General features: G+C 39.3%; 1 protein-coding gene across 3 annotated transcripts in view; it reads left to right on the top strand.

Annotated features, from left to right (window-relative positions):
- Positions 1 to 23,713, top strand: part of DOK7 (docking protein 7) — a 59,123-nt gene that overhangs the window by 1,817 nt on the left and 33,593 nt on the right. For 2 of the 3 annotated variants that reach the window (XM_042052983.1, XM_042052985.1), the window contains 5 exons: positions 899 to 1,129; positions 4,904 to 5,104; positions 11,564 to 11,683; positions 19,091 to 19,198; positions 20,746 to 21,620. In XM_042052983.1, the coding sequence (XP_041908917.1) occupies positions 899 to 1,129; positions 4,904 to 5,104; positions 11,564 to 11,683; positions 19,091 to 19,198; positions 20,746 to 21,620 (1,535 nt within the window). Of the gene's footprint in view, positions 1 to 883; positions 1,130 to 4,903; positions 5,105 to 11,563; positions 11,684 to 19,090; positions 19,199 to 20,745; positions 21,621 to 23,713 lie in introns of all 3 variants that reach the window. The other variant, XM_042052984.1, reaches the window with a different exon arrangement.

Raw genomic sequence — 23,713 nt, 5'->3', positions numbered from 1 at the left:
GGTCTTTCTCTTTTGTGGTTTGTAGCTCAGCTTAAGCTGTGGATGTTGCAGCTTTGATAGTGACCATTAATTTCATCTACAGCTGAGTGTTGTGTGATAGGAAAGGAATGTAGGGGGAAGAGGGCTACTTTTGTCAGAAATGCAAAAGGTGGGAGAGGTCGCTCCCCTTCTCTTGGCCTTTGGGTTTGCTTGTGAAATGCTTGCTTTTGCCATGGGACCGTGGCACTTGAACTGCTTTCTTCCACTGCATAGTTACTGTGTAATAAACACCTCTGGGAAGAGGTTAAAAACAATCGGTGTCACAAGCAAACACTAAAAAATAAATAAAAGGTATGGCACATAATGGTTTTTAGCAATGGCTGCTGTGTAGCATTTAACTGGGAAACCTGAGCTGATGGTAACAATCTTGCAGTGCAGTCGGCTCGCCCTTTAGTGGTTGGGTAATCTGTGAGCTACTGTAAGAATTTCATTTGTTGTTCAGTATGTTCTAATGAAAATACAGACAACAATAGCCTCTCAGTCTTTAGAGTCTGTAATGTGAACAGCCATCCCAGCATAGCTCCTAATGTTCAGAATTAATGAGTCAGTCCCTGCCAGACTCAGGAGAGGGTCTGAAATGCCACTGGACTTTGAGTAAAATAGGGAAGATTTATTACTGGGTTCCTTATTTCTGAGCCTGCAGATTACCCTTGAAACACCCCTTCAGTGTTTGCTTCCTGAAAACAAGGACTATCAACTACCTGGGGGTGGGCTGGGAAAAGAAATAGGAGTCTTACATTGACTTACTCAAGCTGATCCTGCAGTTGTCTAAAGCACCTTTGTATTGCAGCAGAGTGCTGAGAACTTTGTTATGGTCTATGCTCTGCCTCATCATCTCTGACAGTTTTGCTTCTTTTAGACTGTTTGCTCATGCTGGTGTACAAGGATAAATCTGAACGAGCAAAAGGGCATAAGGAGAGGAGCAGCATGACCTTAGAAGACATCTGTGGCTTGGATCCTGGGCTCTCCTATGAGGGCTTGAATCACACCCTCGCAATCATCTGTCTCTCTCAAGTTGTGATGTTGGGATTTGAGAACAAGGAAACAATGTACGCGTGGGATGTACGAATACGCTACAGTTTGGGGGAAGGTAACCTTTGTCTTCTCACACTTTTTTTTTTTTTCCTCCACAGGGTAAAAAACCAAAGAAAAGTGAAGCTAAAATGCAAATAAAAAGGTACAGTTCAGGACAAGATTGTCACTCATTTGAGAGTGTTCTCCCCCTTAGATGTTAAAGCAGGTATCCCTTATGATAGGTTTTGACTACAGTACCACCCAGTACTGATGGAGAATAATGACAGCTCTTAACTTGGGGTTTTGATTTTGACGTTGACAGTGTGTAGCTTTGAAACGAAGTGATCAAACTTCTACTTCTGTTGCTACAATTGACTCAGGGATTCTGGCAATGGGACTCAGAGGGAGCCTGAATTAAGAGATCCTGAGTAGAACTTTGCCAGTTCAGGCCCAGTTTGCTGATAAAGCTCATTGCTGCTAGTGTTCCATTTCAGAAAGAGACTTCTTGCAATAAGGAGTGCAATCAGACACATTCTTTCCAGCTAGCTTCACCTTTCTCCATCATTCTATTTTACTTTCTTGATTAGCGGCTCTAAAATGTACCATGGTGAACAAAGAGTGATAATGTTGGTAATCCATAGTATCTGTCTTATGTTTGTTTAGTCATAACTAGGGAAGGAGGGTAGGTGTGTGGGAGACACACATTAGCAATCTTTTTCATTTGTTACATATGCTCTGCCATCTGTTGGGTTTGTGGGCTCATTTCTTTGCAGTACATATGTAGAAAGATGGCCTGGGAATTTTACAGTAAAAATATCTAGAACTATCAGAAGTGAGATGTGTGGATGTACCTCTCAGGGCTATCAAATATGGAGCCTTGCATAACAGAAAAGGTTAGAGGGGGTTCCTGAACAGTACAAGCATGAATAGCTGGAGTAGTTGGTGCACTTTGATGATACAGCTCTATAGTCTTCCAGTGCTATTTTTTTTTTTTTTGAACTAGGTTTGGGATCTATATATAACATAGACTTGTCCTAAAAGCTGAAGGAGTATTTGAATATGACAGAGTAGGTCTGTTTTTTATGGTCTTGCATTGATGCAGTCCTGGAGTAACCTCAGTCCGGCTGTGACAATTATGGTTGTGATTGGAGGACATGCAAAAGCAGGGAAGAGGTTTTTTTTCATGGAAAGATGTGAATGAGTAGGAATAGAGCCTACTGGGTTGTGACATGTCCAGCCATGGAGTAAAGGTGAAGTGGGAGAGGTGGTGTGTGGAGGTGAAGAAATGCAGAAGAAAACAAGAATAATTGGTTGAACTGGCAATAATTTGTATGAAGTTAATTGCAGAAAAGCTTAGGGGAAGGAGAATAAATCAAAGAATAGAAATTTTTTTCAGAGTTTTGTCTTCCAGTGCATGTTCAGTTAGGATAATGAAGTCAAAGTGAGTCTAGTTTGAGGGGACAGAAATAGAAAAGAGAGAAGACGTAGATGAAGAGAGGATGGTGGCTGGTGTTTTTCTTAAAGTGTAGTAAGGGTGCCTTTGTGTGCCTTGAAAGTAAGGTGCCTGGATGATAAAAATAGGCTAGGGAGAGATGACCTCAGAGTCTGGGAAGCAAAAAAAAAAACAGTGAAAGGAGTTGACACTGTTCTTGAATGAGGACCACAGAATGGAGGCGTTCACACTGGAGTTCCCATTGTTTTCTCTCAGTTTTTAGGAGATGAGGTGGATGTGAATCCTGAAATGTGCTTGGGCCCACAACTTTGAGAAGTTAGCATACTGCAGCTCAGTGCATAGCTGTGAAAAGGAAAAGATGGGCTAAAGAAATGATGAATTTAAGTAGTACGTTTTGTTCAGGGATATACTCAGCTCTGTCTTCACAAAATCTTTTTATAGATTAGGGGAAGTGAATGGCTGGGGAGAATTTTGAAGAGAACTCCCAATTTACCAAAAAAGCAGTATATGGAAAAACTTCATGTTCAAATATTATTTTTCCTCTACTTTGGCTTTGTTCAGATTTGAGTATGCTGTTTTTTGACAGTGGTCTAGAATTTGAGCTGGACCTCTTTGTTTTCAGCAGCTGTTGTAGCTTGGAACCGATCGCGTGAAGAGTGAGCTCCATTCCTCATTTATGAAGTAGAAAGAATCTTGATGCTGCTTCTCCCATGGTTTAATTGCCAGCAAAATACTGGGCAGAGTTAACTGAGCAGAGGAGTCCAAATGACATTAAAGATTCCTTTCTGAGTGTTATTGACCACAATGGTTTTGCTGTCTTTTTCATAGCTTATGTTTAAGCAGATTGCGTAACAACTGCATGCCCAAAAGGGGACATCGTGTGACTATTGATTTGCTCCCTAGCAGTGCTACTGGCAGAGCTGTAAGTAGAGCTGTGGTTAGTTAGATCTATCTCTGTCTCCTTGCACATTTCACTCGAATGACTTTGTGGCTAATTCTGCTGGAGCCTTAGGGAACTTACCAAATGCATGTCATAGATGAGGAGTTGGCTTACAGCTCGGATCGTGACTAAGAATATAGCAAGTAGTTAGATGAGAAGCAAGACTCAGACCTAGATGAAATTCGTGATGCTTGAAGAAGCATGGGCAAGAAACAGGGAAGAGTGGATGTAAGAGCTGAGAGTATCTGGAAGTTACCCTGTAGATTTCATAGGCAGGGAGCTGTTTGTGTGATCTTTGATGCATAACTAAAAGCCAAATCTATGTGCTTTCTTTCCTCCTGGAAATAGAATAGTCTCGATGCTTCCCTCTACCAAGACAAGTGTTGTTCCTTTTTTTTTCTTGATTTGTTGTGGTTTTTGTTTTTATTTTGTCTTGTTGGTTTTTTGTTTTTATTTTGTTTCGTTGTTTTTATTTTTTGTCTCTGATCACAATATGAAAGAAACTAGAGCAGTAGTGGAAGTCAAAACAATTGTTTGAGAATTATATGCTTGCTCACTTAAATTGCTCCCTTTGAAACACTGAGATTTGAGCTCTTGAAATGATCCCAATAACTTATTATTCAGAATGCGTTAGTCCTGGAAGAAAATGGGAGACCAGCCTAGAACAACTGCTACTTTAGGTAAAGATACTGCAATACTGGAGTTGGGATTTGAACCTGGATTTTGTAAACTTGGATGAGATAGGTGCTCCTTTTTATTTCTCCACTGATTTAAAATTCAGGATGTGAAATGTGAAAAATTAACTGACATCTAAAAGTGTTTGTTACCTATAAATCACTCAGTTTCCTAGTAATTTTAAATGTCTGGGCATCTACCATCACCAACTCCTGAAAAAATCACAAAGGTGGAAAAATGTAATTTTCCTCATTTTACTGCTAGGGAGGAAGTGAAGCAGTTTATTAAAGGTTGCAAATGAGTCAGCGATAGAGGCCTGGTTAGAACTTGCTTAATTCTTTGAATCTTGGCTTCTGGATTCCTTGAGCACCATGTCATTTGTGTGCATGGATGTAGGAAAGGAGAGACACAGGTTAGAGGAGGAGACAGAAAGCAACCCATGTAATGATGCAAGGATCGAAGAGGTATGTGAAGTCTAGGCTGGATACTGACTAATCTGACATAGGGTTGGCATGGAGGATTTAGGAGAAATTAATGCAGCATTGCAACTTTAATAATTTGTAGCATTAAGCCAAGATATGATGGATTTTTTCCAACCCTAAACTGGCATAATAGGGAGTAATGGTCTTACAGCTACTTACCTGTGGCTATCTGGCCTCCAGGTCTTTATGGCAGACTCTCATGGTGTGGGCAGGGCTTGGTCCAAGTACCACAGCTGAACAGAATGACTTATGCAACACTTATATATCCTGTAGTAATTTTTTTTTTTCCTTATTTGAAAGTTCATAGATTTCAAGTGTTTGTAGCCCCTGGCACAAAACTAGAGAGTGGGCCTGCTACTCTGCATTTCTGCAATGACATCCTTGTCCTTGTGAAAGACCTTCCTCCCAGTGTCATGGGGCAGTGGAAGCTCTCAGATCTGCGTCGGTATGGAGCCGTCCCGAATGGATTCATCTTTGAAGGGGGTACCAGGTGCGGCTTCTGTAAGTACAAATGGAACCTGTCTTCTAAATGTTGCTTGATACCTTTTGCAGAAGTGTAAATGCACTCTCATTTCAAGTGGAGACTGCAGAACCAGCTGTGCTACTTTGTCATACAGGCAGCCTGTTCTGAGCAGGCTTCAACCCTGGTGTTCAGTAGAAATGTGACTGTGTGGAGTCCTGGCTGAAAATCGGCCTGTGGCGCTCCAGAAGATGTTTAGTCAAAAGCTGCTATTGAACAGAGAGCAAAAATAAGGTAATGAACTTTTATGGCTTGTGTTATGCAAGAGATAAGGTAAAATGGTTTAATGTTCAGATTATTAAATTATGATTAATTATTTTGTTGTTTGCTAAGGAGAAAGTGATATGGAGCTTTGAGGTTACAGGCAGCATCGATGTTCTCATTGTGTAAAGGCTAATTTCTAAATCCCATAGAGGACTTTTTGTTCCTAAAAGTTAGACAACTGTCTGGTCCCTTCCCTGTTAGTAGCTTTGTAACTTTATGGGGTGGGGCCGTGTGATTTTTGGGGTCAAAATGAAAGCAAGCGAGCTGAAGCTAATTTCTATATCCAAGTAGCTAAGATACACCTTTAGATGGAGAGAAATCTCTTGTTCCAATGGCCAATTTAGTACTTCTCAAATTCTCGCTTCAGATAAAATATAGAGTTTGTATGCAAGACCTGAAATGGAAAGTTAATTAATGCACAGGTATAATAACACATATCATTAGGTTTATATTCATAAGGTTTTAATTTCATGAGCAGAGTTTGAAGCCATGCTGAATTGATGATCTGTGAGTATAAGTGGGTATGCAGATTGTGAGTTTAGATGTGAAGTTGTTTGACCTGCATACTTTCTTCAATTAACTGAAAAATTAGAAGATTTCAGAGTTGGTCCAAATCCAGATATATTCTTCCTGAGACTTGCATACTGTTGCTCTGCATGTTAATTCTGGTTACCATACTTCTATGGAGTGGGAAACCCAAGTTCCTGACCTTTTTCTGACCTGACAGGAAGGTGTGGCCAGGCGGGGATCGGTCTCTTCTCCCAGGCAGCAAAGAACAGGAGGAGAGGAAATGGCCTCAAGCTGTGCTGGGGGAGGTTTAGGATGGACTTTGAGAGGAATTTCTACACAGAAAGGGTTGTCAAGCTTTGAAATGGGCTGCCCAGAGAGGTGGTGGTCATCATCCCTAGAGGTGTTTAAGAAATGACTGGACATGGCATTTAGTTGACAGGGTGGTGTCCAGTCAAAGGTTGGACTCGATTATGTCAGGGGTCTTTTGCAGCCTAATTGATTCTGTGAAATGAGGAACTGTAGGTGATGGAACCTGAACTATCTGTGGTGAGTTTTCTTTTTTTTTTCCTCCCTTAAACTTAAACTAGTTTCTGGTAAGAAACAGAAAGTCATCAGTAGATCTCCTGTGTACATGCTTTTAAAAATATAATTTTTTTTTTTAGGTTACACGTGAATAGAATTAGGAAAGTGCTTTGGAAAGGGACCCACTACCTTGTGGATCATCCTTAAGAAATGTGTGTGTTGATAGCTGAGACTCTTCAGCTGCCACAAAAGGGTATTTTTGCCTTTCCCCCTGCATGTGTGCATTCAAAGAGAAGAACAGCATAGTCATTTTGGTACAAAATAGCCTGTCACAGTTGGAAACTTTTTACAAGTTGAAGCTGATCTTGTTAAAGGAGTTACTGCCCTTAACTAAGCAGTCAAACATATCCTCAGGCATTACAACATTTAAATATGTGTTTAGTCTAAACACTTGGTTTAATACTGCCACTGTAAGAAAATGCTTTTTGAAAATAGAACCTAAAGAAAAATATAACCCTGGTTATTCTTGACAGAAGTGTGTTGGTAAAGAGAAATACCATCTTTCTTCAGGTATCTGACTCTTTTACCTCAGTCCTCTGGAATTCTTGAAGCAAACAAGTAGTGTTCAGGAAAAAAATTGATATGTTATTACAGAAGTTGTTTTCATTCCTGAACAAAAGTGCTCGCCATTACCCTGTCATGTAAGTGTAGTATAATATTATGCAGACTCTATTATTAATGTTACTTTCCTACAGGTTAAACCATATCTTTGCTCACATTCATCCTGTGGAGCTCTGAAGGCAGAGGATTAGTGAATTTAAGGTTTAAATATCATAGTAATAAATACCTAATTAAAAGGAACCAATAATTTTGTGGTTTGATTGCCTCTCCTCTCCGTAATAAAACACATGAAGCCCCAAACTGAAGCAGAGCTTTTTTGGATGTGTCTATGGTAGATCTGAGGTCTAAAAGGATATTTGTTTTAGCTTTCTGTTTCTTGCTTCCTCACAAAAATTTTCATAAATATAAAATACTTCATTATGTTCTGTTGCTTAGTACCAGTTTAGTTCAACTCCAAAGGCTTTGGTACTCAATCCAGGCAGAGGGAAACCATCTGAGATAATGCTGAGATTTCAAACATTAAATCTAGGAGCATTGTCAAGATGGTTTACACACGCTTATTCATAAATAGGAAGAAAAGCATTTACATTCTGAACTCCTCTTGCTCTTAACATCAAAATATTGCTAGAGATTAAAAAAATACTTTTTTCTGCTTTAGAAAGCTGCAAAGAATTTATTTTCTGGGCCAAAATTTTGTTCTCTCTGTAGCTGAAGCTTAGTCACACATACCTTTTGTAAAAAAGCAGACGTCTTGGCCTAGCAGTCAATTGAGAGGTTTACATAGAGGAACAGGCTGGAAAAAGGGAGCCTCCCACTTTCCCAAGTTCCCAGCTCAATTAGGGTGCACCAGTTAAAATGACCAGTTGCCAAGAGAATCTTCACTTGGAGGTCAGTGGGAAAAAATTCAAGTGGGCTCATAAGAGGGCACGTTAACACTGTGAGAATTCAGTCTCTCCAATGTTCAAGTGCTTCAGAATTAGCTTCCAGAGCCAGGTTTAAAGCTGCCTCATATTTTCTGACAGCATCTCCTCGAAGAAAGGAACTTGTAGGACCCTTCGTGCCCTTTGAAAGAAAAAATGCTAATTGCAAGATAAGCAGGAGTATTTCTGTGATTGTTCTGGTGTTTTGATAAAATTTGGTACTTCTTTCCTTCTTTCCTTTCTTGTTTCCACTTCTGCATTTATTTGAAATTTAGAAGTAGTAGGGGTGGTTAGACAGGGGCAAGATCTGGAATTTTTTGGAGGATCCTGGGTTGCGTAGATTGAAACTTCTGTTTACTTGTGGGTATTCTGTGCTGTCTCCTACTTAGGCCTACTGCAGGCAACCAACATTGTTACCTCTATTTATCTGTTTTTAGTAGTCATGCCCATATCTTAGTTGGCAGTAATAGGAATACCCTTTGTCATTTTCCCCAGAGGGAAGTGCAGTGTGAGATACACTCTGAAGGAGGTTGCTCAAGGCCAAGGTTGGATGACATGCTGCTTGCCATGGAATGAGCTGCCGTGGTTCCTACCTGTCCTTCAGCTAAAAGGCTTCAGGCTCTAGTATTGTCTAGCACCTGCTAGGAGTAGTAATTAATGGGAAGGGACTGACTCCTCCTCCCTGCTTTTACAACACTACAGAAATTGAAGTAATTTTTGGCCATTGTCCATTTTGAAAGTATATTTGCCCATGGGTTTGCTTTTTTAATATGGTAAGTTAAAATCAACATTGGCAAGATTAAGTATTACTTGGAAGTTTTATGAAATTGGCAGCTTGTCTTGAATGTTTGAGGGACTGTACAATGCTTTACTGCTGACTGCCAGAGAGGACTGGCTGAGTGTTTCAGTCTTGTGCAAGTGGTTGGAGGCTGCTTTTCACGAAGTCTATTAGCCCATGGAGAGAGTTGAGTCAGCCCTTCAGTCTGGTGAACAGCTGCATGGTATTACAGTGATGCATACCACATATTCCTTGGCTTCTAAATGCCTATGAACCAAGCCTGTTCTAACACATGACTGAGATATGTAATTTCCAGTTGTGAATTTCTCAGTTGTCTCAAGAAAGAAAAAAAGAAATATAATTGCTTGCTTTTATGTATGCTTTTAGAACATTACTTAGTTAAGCGTTGCCTACTCATTCATCTCACTTGATGTTTTGTCAAGGACCCTCAGACTGCTTCCTTCCCTTGCAATCTAGTTCTACCTACCAAAACAAGAAAGAAAATGTTTCCTGTGAGTCAGTCAGCAATTAAGGTGCTCACATGAATAGTAGAATCTACAAAGAAATTACTGTATGTTTATGTTGGATTTGTGTCCACATGCACATGGACATACACTGTTTGCACCGGTTATATAAAGGACATCACATTTGGTTTTGGGATTTCCAAATGACCTATAGTTATTTGCAGAAAAAATCCTTTGAGTTAAGCAGCCAGCTCACATGCACACATTTACTTTCTTTGTTTCCATTAAAGTCAGAGGCTTGTCGAGCCTCTTAGGAGTTTAAGTTACTCTTGACAAAGGTGATAAAAGAACAAAGTGGTCCAGATGTACTCTTCATGTACAGAAATATTTGAGGAATCTTTTTTTTTTTTGCCTGAGTGGCAGCAGGGAGGTGTAGGATTCTGGTGAATTATCAAGCCACATTGTATATCACTGTGCTTGAGACATGGATGTCCTCTGCTATACTGTCTCAATCCTGCTTGCTTATGATGCTTGGAATGCAAAGGTCATTTTTCTGTAGACTCCCTCTATTCTGTGTGGGGAGGAGAAGTCAGCTCAAAGAAAAAGCTGAATTTCAAATAATTCCTGAATACATTGCACTCGGGGTTTTTTTTATCCTAATAAAATGTTCTCTGACTTTGGCATCTCTTGGGGAGGGGAAATGGGGCAAGGCTGCAAGTGAGTCACCAGCAGAAACCTTCATACGTGTCAGACTGTGTGATTAGTGTTGTAGTCTCCTAGATGGTATCAGATCCTGAAGCCAAGGTGTGTTCATGTTTCTTTGGCTGAAGAATTTTTGATAGGCAAGATCTGAAGAGATGCAAATGTAGTGGAGTGACAAATCAAGTTAGGAAGATGCCTCTAACAGTGTTGTCTTGAATAGATTTAAGCAGAACTGGCAGAGACTCAGATGTGACATAAGTTGAGAGTGATAAAAAAGTGTGGACCAGAATATGTTTTTCCTAGAGAGGTCAGTTTACAGCTTGCTGGTCATACCTAATTTACTAAAATAGTTATTGTGGCTTGTGGTCCACTCTCTATTATCCCTTTTGTTTGAATCCCACAGCCATTTGTCAAGTTGTCAAAAGTGTATCCATTGCTTAAGTGAAATGTGAGTATCCTGTTGGATATGACAGGGTATATGTTTGGAAAGTGATGGGGATTCAGTCATTCTGGTCAAGATCAGCTCTGCTGCTTTGAGTAAAATGGGAAAAAATATGTATGCAACCCTGAATTGGCTAGAGATCTGCAGAAGTCAAACACATGTCCAGGTTAGGGGCCTGAGTCACAAGGAAAGTAATATGCAAAACCCTACTACAGGTCTAGATTTGGTATTAAAGTTTTCTTGTATGCATGGCTCTGGTGAAGTGGCAGCACTTCAAAGTCTATATACTAATTTAATTTCCTTTTTTTTTTCTGGGATTGAAGTATTATTTCCCTGAAATTGCTCATTACTGGAGTGGTTTTTGCCTGATGTTTTAAGATAATATTTTTTTTTTCCTGATGAGATTTATATTTGGACTACCAATTAATAAAATGTTCTGAGGAGCCCTTCTAATCTTTCATGTTTTTCATGTAGCCATGTATCATGGAGCTCATAACTTGTTTGTTTATTTAGTGATTCTCATTCTAATTTTGCTTGGGGCTATTCTTAATGAATGGAAAACAAATATCAGAATAGAGCAAAGGGTAAAGATCTGATGACAACCTGTGGAGTTGTGTTACGTTCTGTTAATAATAGACATATAGGACTTAGTCTAGGAAAATTTATACCATAATCCAGCAATATAACCAAATTCTAATTTGTTGGTATATAAAAAACTCCTTTTGCTTCAAACTAGTTAAAAGTAGAATTAACTTGGTTCATTCTTTTGAAGACACTTTAAATATCCCTGACAGTTCCTGCCTAGTTCTGTTTGACCTACAAAATTTTAGGGATAAATAAGAATAAAAGACCTGGACAGCTATTGAGAATAAGGTGTCTGTTTTGACAGTTCAGGGGGATTGGAACTAGATATGTTTAAGGCCGCTTCCAACCCAATCCATTCTATGATTCTAGGACATTACTCTAAGTGCCTGAATGTCATAAAATTAACATAAATTATTAGACAGCTATTGAGTTTACATGTATGTTTGTGTTATAGTGTGTGTGTGCTGATCTGAATTTTTTATTTCTTTTCCCAGGAGAACGTCTTGTTTAGTTCTTTTCATGGCTTGCACTGAAAACTCTTTTGATTCCTATGTCATAAATAGCTTTAGCAAAGTATATTTCTAGTGTTTCCAGGTGAAAACCACACATATTTATGTTGTGCTTTCTTGCAGGGGCTGGTGTTTTTTTCCTCTCTTGTGCTGAAGGGGAGCAGATCAGCTTCCTGTTCGACTGCATCGTCCGCGGCATCTCCCCGACCAAAGGCCCTTTCGGTTTGCGTCCAGTGCTCCCAGGTTAATATAGGAAGTATAGAGTAACCAAGTGAAGTAGGAACTTGTCATGTCTCACACCCACTGCTGCTGGTGTAAGAACAGCTTGCAGACACCGAGGGTGTGCAGAGTGCAAAGTGGTTTTCATTCTGAGATGTCACCATACAGATTTATAAGCTGGATGTACCTAGTTTCCCCCTGCTGCTCTGGCTCATTCATATTTCTGGTGGTATTGCTAACTCTAGCCCTCTCTTATTTAACAGTACTAAAAGATGGCAATTTGAATTGAAAGGAACCCTAACTTTTAGTTTTAAACTTACACATTTAACTTGGATCCATGTCTGCATTGCTGTTTTGAGAGTTTAATGGCAAACTAACTTCTGGAGCATTTTGAGTTTATCGAAAAAAAAATGTTCTAAGTCTTGTCAGCCTTAGAAAACTTTGTCAAGCCTCCTCATCACATTTGAACTTTTCAACTTGAGCTTTTTCCTGATACGTGGAGATTAAATTCCTTTTCCTATTTCATGGTAAATGCTGCATGCACTGCAATGGCCAAAGAGGAATTTGGACAGCATCATAATAAACCCTATTGCCTTTTGATTTCAGCAGATGAATTGATTATTGAGTCAGAATGACTCTGTCAGACAGGACAAAAGTGTAGAAATGAGATTGCAGAAAATTACCTGTGATTTGGTGGTGGAATACTGTGGGAATAGGCTGCAAGGATGGTGAAGGATGAGCTGGGATTTGTGGAAATACTTAGAGTTTCTGTGTGTTAGACAGTTAATAAGTGTTTGACAGGATTTTATTGCTGTTATAAGATTAAATTAATTGCAGGAAGGAAATGCGATGGAAAAGATTAGATCTGTATATGAAGCTTGTGAAAATAAATTATGAAAAATTAGTTATTAGCTAAAAATTAGTAAATGCAGTAAACACAAGGTTCAGTTCATATTGTCTTTCTCTTGGTTGTAAGGCAGAAGTAAATAATCAAGCAGAATAGTGGACAAAAAAAGTCATTCTTGTGTGATGATATATGCTTGCATTCAATTAACTAGAGTGTTAAAAAAAAGAAGCAAACACAAAAAACCTAACAACAGAAACAGTGTTGATTGTGCCATTTTAGATGGCACAATCTTTGAAGATTCTTTTTTTAGAAGCATGTAGGAGTAAATCTGTGTTCACATCTTAGTTAGCACTTCTTGTGTTTGTGGGTTGCTGTGCCACATACCACAATCCCTTCCCTCCATCAGGAGCTCTGACCTCAGTGAGGTGCATAAAGTGGATGTGGGACATCCTGGGGAGTATTTGGCATTTTTTGTAAGAGAAGACCTCCTTTTGGAGGTCTTTTAATTTCTCTTCTGTGCTTGATGGACTTGCCATTAAAATCTCATCCACTTGATTTCATCTTGTTTCCCTGGACAGGAGAAGTGTTTTGTAGACAATTGTGCTCATGTTCTTGCAGACTCCTCTGCCTTTATGTATCCAAGCTACCTTGAGCCCTCTAACTTTTATTCCTGTGTATTTTACCCTTGTCTCTTCCAGTTTGTGGTCTCTCCCTATGTACACATTCCTTCATGGAAAAAAAAATTTTTTTATGTTCTCCTTCATTTATTATCCCATGCAGAAGCTTGTACAGATCTGTTTAAGGCACATGCACATGTACAGTTCTGGTGATTCATCCGTAAACTAATTTTCCTTATCAAATATGTTGTTACACAGAATGTACTGTATTGCTTTAAAAGGTTAAGTCTACCAGCTGCACACTGTGTCTGTCAAGTATTGAAATTCACTCAACCTTTTGAAAGCATCCACTTGTAAACAGATTAATTATCTGTACACTTCAGGTAACTAGATCAAAACTTCCATATTGGGGATTCTATCAAGAAATGTCTTGTCTGTGTAATTCATGTTTACTGCAGTGCAGAATGCTACACAGCCTCAGCAGTACTTTATGTATGCAATGTTCTGCTTTTGTGCAATTTAAAAGCTTTTAGAGAAACCTTCTCTTCACAGTTTGCTACTTGAATTTGGCATCTTGCCTTTGCCTGTACCTTTCCAACTCAAACATGAAATAGGCTTGAAGTGCTGTAGTATTTTCAATCACGGAAAACACACAAAGGGCAGATGTACAGAGAAAGAGTGAAATATGGTAAAAAAAGTCACGATGACAGTGTTGGACACCAATGCCCATAGCACAAATATAATCCACAGATGTTATGGAATCAATGTGTGTGTAGTCTGTTAAAAAGATGAATGAATGACACCAGTTGCTTCATGTGCAAACAGCTCAACCATATGGTTAAAAGGGGTGCTGAAATATTTATGTGTTAGCATGAAATTAATAGGAGATGGTAGAGAATGGTTTGAAGAGGGCTGAAAAATGACCAGTTTTCTTACTTGCCATAGTGATTCTTGAACAAATGTAAAATACCCAGTATCCAAATGGAATTTGTAAACTGGGTGTGCAAGGGGTGTTTGCTCAAGGACAATATTGACATCTTATTTTCAGGATTGTAGTTTTAAAAACTGTACCTTATTTCTAAAAGCATGATGTTCTTATCACATGGATATGTGATTACTGTATGTATTTTATGATGTCATCTATAAAATATGCAATGAAAATCCAGTGCAGTGCAACTCATAAACTTGACTGACAACTGCAAGGTATCACAATCTGGTCTAATCTCTCAGCGGACCAGCTTTGAGCAGCAGGTCAGACTAGAGAACTCTGAGATCCCCTTCAACCTGAATTATTCTGTGATGTTTTGGAAATGAATCAAATTACTATTCTCATGATAAAAAATAATTCTGTTATGTGTACATCCAAAATAAAATGGAGAAGGAAACGAGTATTAGATGTTTTATGGTTTATTACTTGTTGTACTTATTTTGGGAGTCCATTAATTCTTCAGAATTGTACCAAAATAGTCCTACTGATATCTTCACTAGCAGATTGGAGGTTTTGATTTGTTAAAAGCTGCATGATCCGGTCTCGTAAACCACTCCCTTCCCTCCCTCCCCCCAAGACATAGAAGATGGGAATGTGAAGGTCATGTAGGTATAGGTATCTAGATGTTTTTAACAAGTGTATTGTATTTTAACAAGTATTTTAAATAAAGGACTCAAATGAGTGATGTAATGACTTTGGATGGCTTGTTTTCCCCAGCTACTAGTTGGAAGAGAGCTCCTGTAATTGGCTGCTAGCATGGTCTCTTTTTCGTTCCTTGAAGAGATGTTTAGAAAACAGTCCAGAGAATTTTACATTCTGTCTTGACAGAAGTCTAGATATAGACTTGGTAATGAATCACTGATTGCATGGTTTTTAATCTGTACTGAATTTGCATGCTTCTTATTTGAGAAATGTTTATCAGGTGTGTGTTGAGCTCCTTTTTTCACTAGCAAGGTTCATGTTGAATGCCAGAACTGAACACAGCAAAGGCCCAACAGCCCATCAGTGATATCTTCGATCAGTGGGCAGAGCAGTACTCTCTATATCTGATTATGTGCCAGTCTAGTCCCGCAGTCTGGAAAGACCCCAGGTGTAATGCTGATCATCTGGATGCTCTCTTTTAATTTTGGAAGCTTTTTCAGGCTGCTTTGTGACTGAGTGGAGAGTGTACAGTGCTGCTTGCTGAGGATCCATCTGATGCTCTTTTTGTTGAAGCTTGATACACCTTTGGCCATTGCAAGACAGCTCTGTGGCTGCCTTCTGCAGTATCTGTACCAAGTGGATCCTCAAACTTTTAGGACATCTTTTCATTCCTCCAGACATCTTACAAGGTGTGGAGATGTTAGCAAGAAGGTGAGGGTCCAGGCCTGATTTACAAATGTGCCTATGGTTACACAGGAAGAAAGAAAAGAGATTTTCAGCCTAATTTACCTAATTTTGTTTAATGAAGTAATTAATCAATGTTGCATTTTAAAGATGCATTTAACCCATTAGGTAGCTCCTGACTGAACTGGATACAATACATTTTTTCCTGACAGGTGCTTATTGAACAACCATGAGCTTTGAATTACTGTGTCACTTTGTTCGTATGTTACCAAAGTATTCAAAATCTCCCACGATGAGCAGCTGATGTGGCTTTAATGAATACCCACCAACGTAATGTAAAAATAAAATCTCCAGCAGAGGCATTTTTAGTCCAGCTAAATTTGATGTAATCCTTCCCCTTTGCCCCAAAGCAGTGTTTTAGAAGATTTCAATGACTGCCTCACATCAAAGATTTTTTTCCTCATAGCAAGGGATCCATTTTTGATTGGAGATGATAAAACATTTTATTAATTGAAGGACCTGAGTGAATCATGTGACAGGATACATTTGTTAAGAGTCTGGGAGATGAAGGTACTGATTGTTCTTGGAGCTGCTCTCGGATGTTGTGTGGGCAGAAGCTGTCGGAACTTCCTTGGACAGCTGTCTCAGTACCGGTCATGCTGCCTCTGTCCCCCTGAGTTACTAATGTGGTAAATTGCCACACAGTTGTTTAGAAGTTGTGTTTTGGGCATGCAAAAGGTAGAGGATGATACCAACAGCTCCAACTTCGTAGAAATATGGCCTAAAAGCTTACAAAAAAGGGTTATTTCAACAGCACTCATGCGAGGTCATAGATTATGCACTCCAGTAAGAACTGGTCCCTAAAAAGTGACTGCAGTCCATAGTCTGATCCTGTAGGAAAACCTCCTGATTAGAACTTGGTAGTCTGTAACCAATAATACTGGTATAAGAATCTGTTACTTCTGGTGAGTATTATTGGCTGTATTTTCCACAGAAGTCTGGCTTATTAGCAGAGAAGATAAAAGGCGAAACAAAGACTTGTGTAAGACTGATAGATAATTATTTTTAATATCTACCAAAAACTTAGACTCTGTATATGTTTGTCAGGTTTTGAAGCTATTTCTCTCGGTATTTCCTAGAACTTGCTGAGGAAAGTTCTTCTGCTCAATCTTCCACAAAACTGAGCGATGAGAGGTCGCAGCACATAACTATTAATCCAATTTTATACACACCTTTTATACATAGGCAATCCTTAAGGGGAAATGTAACCAAAAAGTTATCAGTTCTATTGGACAGACAGTATGCCTAGAGGTTTCATGTTGTTGGGTGAAACCTGGTGTGTTCTGTAGCTGTGCAGCTGATAGGGAATTTGGCTTCTGGAAGCAGTTGAACATGCGAACATGTATTTTATTATAAGCCAGTTTTGCAAGATCAAGTTTTTTTTTTTTAATTGTATCTTTTGCTGTCTGTAAGAGGGATATCAGTTCCTTAAAAAACTTAGTTGTTGTGTTGGTGCCCTAGTAATGTTCTGAAAAATCTGCATTTGTCAAGTAATCATATTCTGGGGAAAGTAAAAGGACCTTTCCTCCTGACAGTTGTTTGGTGTGGAAAAGGTTAGTGTCTGTTTGCATCTTGGTTTGACCAATTTGCTGATCTGTTATGACAACTTTATACTCAAAATGCTCGTAGAACATATTTCTTGAATGTTTTTGGACATAGGGCATTTAAGTACGTAGAGCAGAGTAACTGGAGCAGAGGACATTAACAAATAGACTTAGGCAGCAGCTTGTAACAGTGTGCTACTGAGCAGATCCTTGCATGGGCCTGTCTGGGTTGCACCATAGGTGCTGGTGGCCAAGTGTTGTGTTTTCCTTTGGCAGAGGTCCATATGGAAGCATTGGGGGTTTCGTCTGAGTAAGCAGTTGCACAGGTTTGAACTAGTCAATGCCTAATACAAGTTGTCTTGCAGTGTAAATAGGAATGGAGGCCTAAACAAAATAATCCACATCTAATAGTCCTATTTTCTGTTCTTCAGTTTGAAGTGAGTCATGCACTGTTTGAGCTGGGAGACAGAGAGGTCACAGACCCTGTTTGTCATGGGCATTGTTGCCTTGTCCCTGTTAGAACACCTTTGGGTTCTGGTGTATGTTATTATAGATGGACTCTTTGTATCTTGGTTTTTCTGCTCATTTTACCCAGATTGCAGGCTGCCAAAGATGGAAACCTCCTCTACACAGGAAAGAAAGTTAACAAGTTCAGCACTGTCACTTCTATTCCTACCTAGGGCAGGTCAGAAAGTGAATATGGTTAGGGAGGAGAGATGCGGCAGTTTGTTTCTTGGGGTAATTAATAATATAGGGCACTCCCATGGAGCTTCAACTGACTTGGTAGTGCTCCTTCCTCCAAGTGTGAGCTTGCTTTGACTGCTATGCTGACAATATCAAAACCAAGTCTTTTAAAACTAAAAGACCTGGGATGAAAATGAAACTTTTCTTTCATCTTTACAACTGGTTTTTGTCTTACTAACTCAACCACAGCAATGTATAGCCTTTTTCATCCTTTCCCCCCCTCTTTTTAAATGACTCTTGTGTTTTTGTGGTGTGCTTCTACTACCCAGTTGATCAGATATACAAGAGCAGCAGTTGTGAGGAAGCTAATCTGTTTTCTCTGTCATTAATTACTTTCCCTATGTATTAATAAGAACTACTGACGTTTCTGATGATAAACAAGTTAGCAGACCATATCCTCTGCAACCGCTGAACATGGTGCACTCATCAGTGCTATTTTGAAGGAATCCATAAGGTTTCTCTTGGGGTGATGGTTATGATTACTTCCAACATCTGGTTTTATTGTTGTGCCTGCTGGAAACAAAATGATTTAGAGGAAACTGGGCTGTTTTACAGATGAAACTTCTTCCACGTACTGTTTAACTTTTGGTTTTTCTACTTATGTTGGAATAGAATCAGCCTTCTTCAGTGAAATAATTTCAGCTGGAATGGCAAACTCACTAAAATGTATGGGGAAAATCCATGACAGTACATTTTAGGAGTGGTTTATATCATTCTAAGTTGTCTTGTATTAAACATGAAGACAGAGAGCCACCAGGTTGCTTATTTTGTCTGTGATGTCTGAACTTAATCACCTGAACATCAAACTTGAAAGCAAAGTCTTTGTAAATAGATTATCTGGATTGGAAGCTGTCCGTTTCATCACTATGACTCTGACTTTATGATGTAGATTTGTAAATTTCTAGGATTAAAAATTTGGTCTTTCTTAATGTAAAAATTCCCAGTGAATTCCAGACAAATTTTACATGGGTCAAATTAGTTTTCAAGTCGTCTAGACTTGCTGGATGCCAATTATTTCTGTAGCTATTGACTTTGGTGCTGTGCTTTTCAGTGTTTTGTTCCTGGTGGTAAGTATTATAGATATTGGGTATAATCTCTGACAATCTTTGACACTTGTAATTTTAACTTGGTGTGTAGCACATGTCCAGGATGTGCTTGAAGTCAGATTGTCCCATACATTTTTCCAATCAGCATTTCAAACATAGAAATTGACCATAATAATGTCTTTTTTTCCTTCCTTTTTTAAAAATTATTTTCCATGTTTCCTCCTTTATTTATTTATTTATTTTCTGTTTCTTTTTAAAGATCCAAGTACTAATCCAGCCTATTCAGAAGAAAGACTGGCTCATGAAGCTTTGCAATTAGAAAAGCGCTTGAGCTTGCTGTCCCATACAAGTCGCCAAGGTAGTGGAGGTAAGAAATACCTTTAATTAAATAAAAATACATTATGTTCCTTCCTGCCCAGGCTTTAAAAGTTGTATGGCCTGTGTTATAGGATGTGGAACTTACAAGAAAAATTATAGAGAAATGATCAAGACATTTGATTTGTTATGCTGCTTGTGAGGCAGTTCTTTAACAGCATTGTCTGAAGTCCTTTGATGTTAATTGGAGGTTTTCAACTCAACAGACTGAGTTTTGAATCAAATACTGTTAACCCAGGAAAACCATTTAGTATGCTGAGTCCTAGTGAATCTGTGCATGTAAAGCTTAAAAAGAACTGTCTGCATCAAGTCTGATATCTGCTTAAGTACTTGAGTCAGTCCAGCCTGTGAGAGGGACTCACTTGTATGGTTCACACATCAAGCTTAAGGCAGATTTTTGCAGTAAAGCATAGGACTCCTGTGCTTTCCTCTGCTATCTGTATGTGCCTTTTCTGGAGCTGTTAATGTATCAAAGTAGAATTAGTGTCTAGCACTGGATCTGTAAAAGGGGCTGTGCCCTGAACTGCCATTTGAACTGTTCAATAGCCGAAGTTGGATCATCAAAACATCTGCTTTGCTCTTGACTCTGAAGCCTACATGCCCAATAATGTCTCTGTGAAGAGCCTCAGGAGCTTAATTATGTGCTTATATACATGTCCATGGCTGCTTTGGCCTAGACACTGCTGGGTAATGTGGTTTGTGACTGAATTCCAGTGAGACTTCCTGAGGTTTTTCTTTATCAGCATGTAACTACTAGACTTGACTGAATTGATAGAAAACAAATGAGACTTGATAGATAAGCATGCCTGTTTTATTTTTATTCCCTCCCTCTGGTCAGAAGTCATGGCCCAACTTCATATAGAGTTTCTGCCTTTGTTTTCACATTGGTTTTATTAAGAAAAAATAAAATAATTGTGGACTCTGTGTGTGCTACAAGAAGGTGTTTTTGTATTTGTTTGGTTTTGTATTTTTTTGTTTGTGTGATGTTTGTGTTTTGTCCTTGTACCCTTTCATGCAATGTTCAAATTTTTTCTTCCATATTCTGTATTTGATGGCAGTAATTACCTGTTAAAATGCCTTTCTTGCAAGTAGCATTGAGGAAAAAAAATCTTGTAATATATGCATAAATGGATCACAGGAAATCTTAGATATAGATATGAAAAAGTTTTTATAACAGTATTATTTTCATTTTTATCCGTACAATGATGTATGGCTGTATTTTGGTATATTAACCCAATTAACTGTATGACAGTAAATTATGTTTGAAAAAGGGAGAACTTGGTGCATAAACTTTAAAAATTTAGCCTTGAATTCATTATGTTCCACAATGTGGTAGGGTTATGTCAAGGTAACATACCATTGCATTTTATTTTTCCCGTGAGGCTGTGAGTTATTGCAGGAATTCTGGCTTTCTGACGAGAGTTCCACTTACAAAAAGCAGATGGAATCTCAGGGCCCTTTCTGTTTGTACATACTTGCCATGCTTCAGTCTGTTGATTGTGTTTGAAACATAGGTTGATGGGTTTTCATCTTTTCTAGGAGACGATAGGAGTCTTTCAAGCTCGTCTTCGGATACCAGCCACTCAGATGTCAGTGTTGGGAGCAGGTTGACAGTGTGGCCTGAGCAATCTTCAGCCAGCACCTCTCAGGAGAGCCATGGACTGGCAGCTGCAAAGGGTATTCACCTGGGAGAAGAAAAGACCCTTCCAGAAGGGGCACGTGGCACCACTAAACCCCCTCCAAAGCCCCTCCGGTCCAGACAGCTGCAGGAAATAGGCCGTCAGAGTTCTTCTGACAGTGGAATAGCTACTGGTAGTCACTCTTCTTACTCTGGGAGCTTCTCTTCCTATGCTGGGAGCTTGGACATTTGCCATGGTGATGAGTTTGGATCATTGCTAAGCTTGCCATTGAACTTTCCTTCAGATCAGAGTCTATGTACTTGTCCTCACAGTGAGTCCCAGAGAGGTGTGGGATCAGAGTATCAGGTTCCCAGCTCTCTCAGACACGTTTATGATACACCCAGGAGTGTGTTACAGGCAGCTTCTAAAGATGTGCAACTGAAGAGTGCAGATTCCACGCTACCCAAGGACCAGCCCCTGCCAGCTCAAGGTGCCAGTGACCCAAAACTTCTACTACCACACTTGGAAGCACGGAGGGGACCTGAGCACAGCCAGCACAGAGGGAGGCCTTCATCCTTACTCACAGAAAGCAGCAAGGACTCAAGTGATGAGACATATGTGGATTTTGTTTCAAGGTGGTCAGACACAAAACCACAAGGACAGGTGTCAGACTCCAAAAGTAGTGAGCTGTCACCACCTGGTGGGGCCTCAGCTGACCCCTGTGACACATGTAGACCCCACCTTGGGATGACAAGAGCTCTTTTTTCATCTTGTCCAATCTGTGGTGGACTAAAGGTAAATACCTAACACTGAGCAGATGCTAACGAACCTTAGTTAATATAGCATGATTAATTTAAAGTTACCTAAGTTGTAGGTCATAAGTAATATTGTTTCCTTTGTACTTTGAACACGTAATAACTTTTTGGGTTGTTTATGCTCAAATGGAGAGGCTTAGCACATGGTTTCCTCAAAATCTGTGCCTAGTCAAGGAAACACTGAACAATATAGACCACAATCATTACTTTTATATTGGACAATTTTGTCTTTGGGTACATGTAAGTGAAAGAGAGGTTTTGCAGGCACTGGCTTTGTCATATAATGGCAAGCAAGCATGGAAGACACTGACCTGTCTTGCTGCTGGTATTTACAAAGAAAGAAGGGAGGTCAAACAGTATGTACTGCTCTTAAGGTGATCAGAGTGCATATTTTTATTGTATTGATTTTTTTTTTCTTTGTCATTGGAGTTTGAACATGCCTTGCACATGAAGCCAGGTTAGACTAGTTTGTCACTGGGGAAATACAAGATAGTCAAGTCAGCATGGCAATCCAGTAATGTGACTGGCCAATGACAGGTACTTTAGAGCAGGTACACAAAAACTCATTGGCAGTCTACAAGCAGGACAGTTTATTTGCAGGGAAATTAATTTTTGATCAACAGTCACATAAAGACTTAATACCTAAACTGTGGAGGTTCACTTGCCTTTCCAAACACATTTGCCAGTATCTGTTAACTGAGACTTTGATGTTCTTATAAATTCTTTTTGGACCTGCTACATTCTTATCTTTTTATGGCAGTAAGCTTTATACATTAATTATACATTGCATGAAAATGTATCTGTTTTTATCCATGCTGGAGAAGATTTTTTTTTTTTGTGAATGTGTTTGCTAAACTAGAAGAAGGTAAAGCTGCTTGTATTAGTGAGCTGTTGAAAGGCTGGGAAGGTTAGAGGGAGTGCTTAATTTAGGGAATGTGTGAAGCAAGGATTCAGCAAGAGAGACTTCTGCAAGAGGAATTAAACACTGCCATTGAAATGTGTGCATTTAATTAAATGTGAGATTACATAAACCACTGCTATGAAGAGGGTTTGAATGCCTAGTAGGTGATGTAAGAAAAATTAAAAGGTTATAAGTTTGAGGGATTGTTTTCTTCTCATGAGGTGTTTCATGCATTTGCATCATTGAGTGCCTTCACATGTTTGCAAACTGGAAAGCTCTGTCTGCTTGGGCCCCTTGCCCAGCCCCGTCCCAGCACCTTGGACGTTACTTTGTCAGCTACCTGCAACACTTGGCAGGTAAGGAGGCACTTGTGGGACAGGCTTTCTAAGGTTGTGTCTACACTGGTCAGTAGGATTGGTGATCTTCCAAGACCATCCTTGCCAGCCACCTGCACCACAGGCCCTCACTAGCCCTCTAGTCCAGTTCTGAAAGTGTGGCTGGAGGCAGTGCAGGCGGTGGCGTGCACAGCGGTGTATCTGCTGTTGGCTTCCTGTGGCTGCTGCCTGTAGTTAGGGAGAATTTGGGAAAAATGACCAAGACTTGATTTCTGGAAGAGCTCTGCTTTGGGATTAGAAAGCTCAAAGGTGTCTTTGTCATAGGCAGAGAGGAAAGAAGTAGCTCAGGTACAATTAGCTCACATGGTCTAAATGTTTCTGGGTGATCTGAATTGTTGGTTTAGATGTGAATTTATCAGATTTTACCCTGGGTATCTGTGGAAGATGGGAAGCTGAAAGTGAGTGTTCCACTGGATATCTTCAAAACCATTAAAAGCTAAATTATGTAATTACTACTGCCTGTTTACCCCAATGACATAAATAGCCACATCTTTTATTGCAAAGTGCTGTCAGGTTTCATGGTGTTTCTAGCTGCCCTAGTAAGATAAGCTGGAAAGACTTTCAGATCTTGTCTATACCTAAACAAATTTAGTGATAAACACTGGTGCAACCTTCTTACTAACTTTTTTTTTGCATGAGATATGCACATCTGCTTTTTTTTTTTTAAAATCCCATTTATAAGCAGTTGCAAAAGAAGTCTCATTAAATAGAATGATTCATGGGTTTGTTTTTACTTTTGAAAGAAAAAGTAACCCTTTGATGCACTCTCTTGAACTG

Source organism: Corvus kubaryi, unplaced genomic scaffold, assembly GCF_017639235.1.
Source record: "Corvus kubaryi isolate FWS band 111438036 unplaced genomic scaffold, C.kubaryi_AGA036_p1.0 split1-131, whole genome shotgun sequence".
In the NCBI taxonomy this organism is placed as follows: Eukaryota; Metazoa; Chordata; class Aves; order Passeriformes; family Corvidae; genus Corvus; species Corvus kubaryi.
This window is presented reverse-complemented; position numbering and strand designations above follow the sequence as displayed.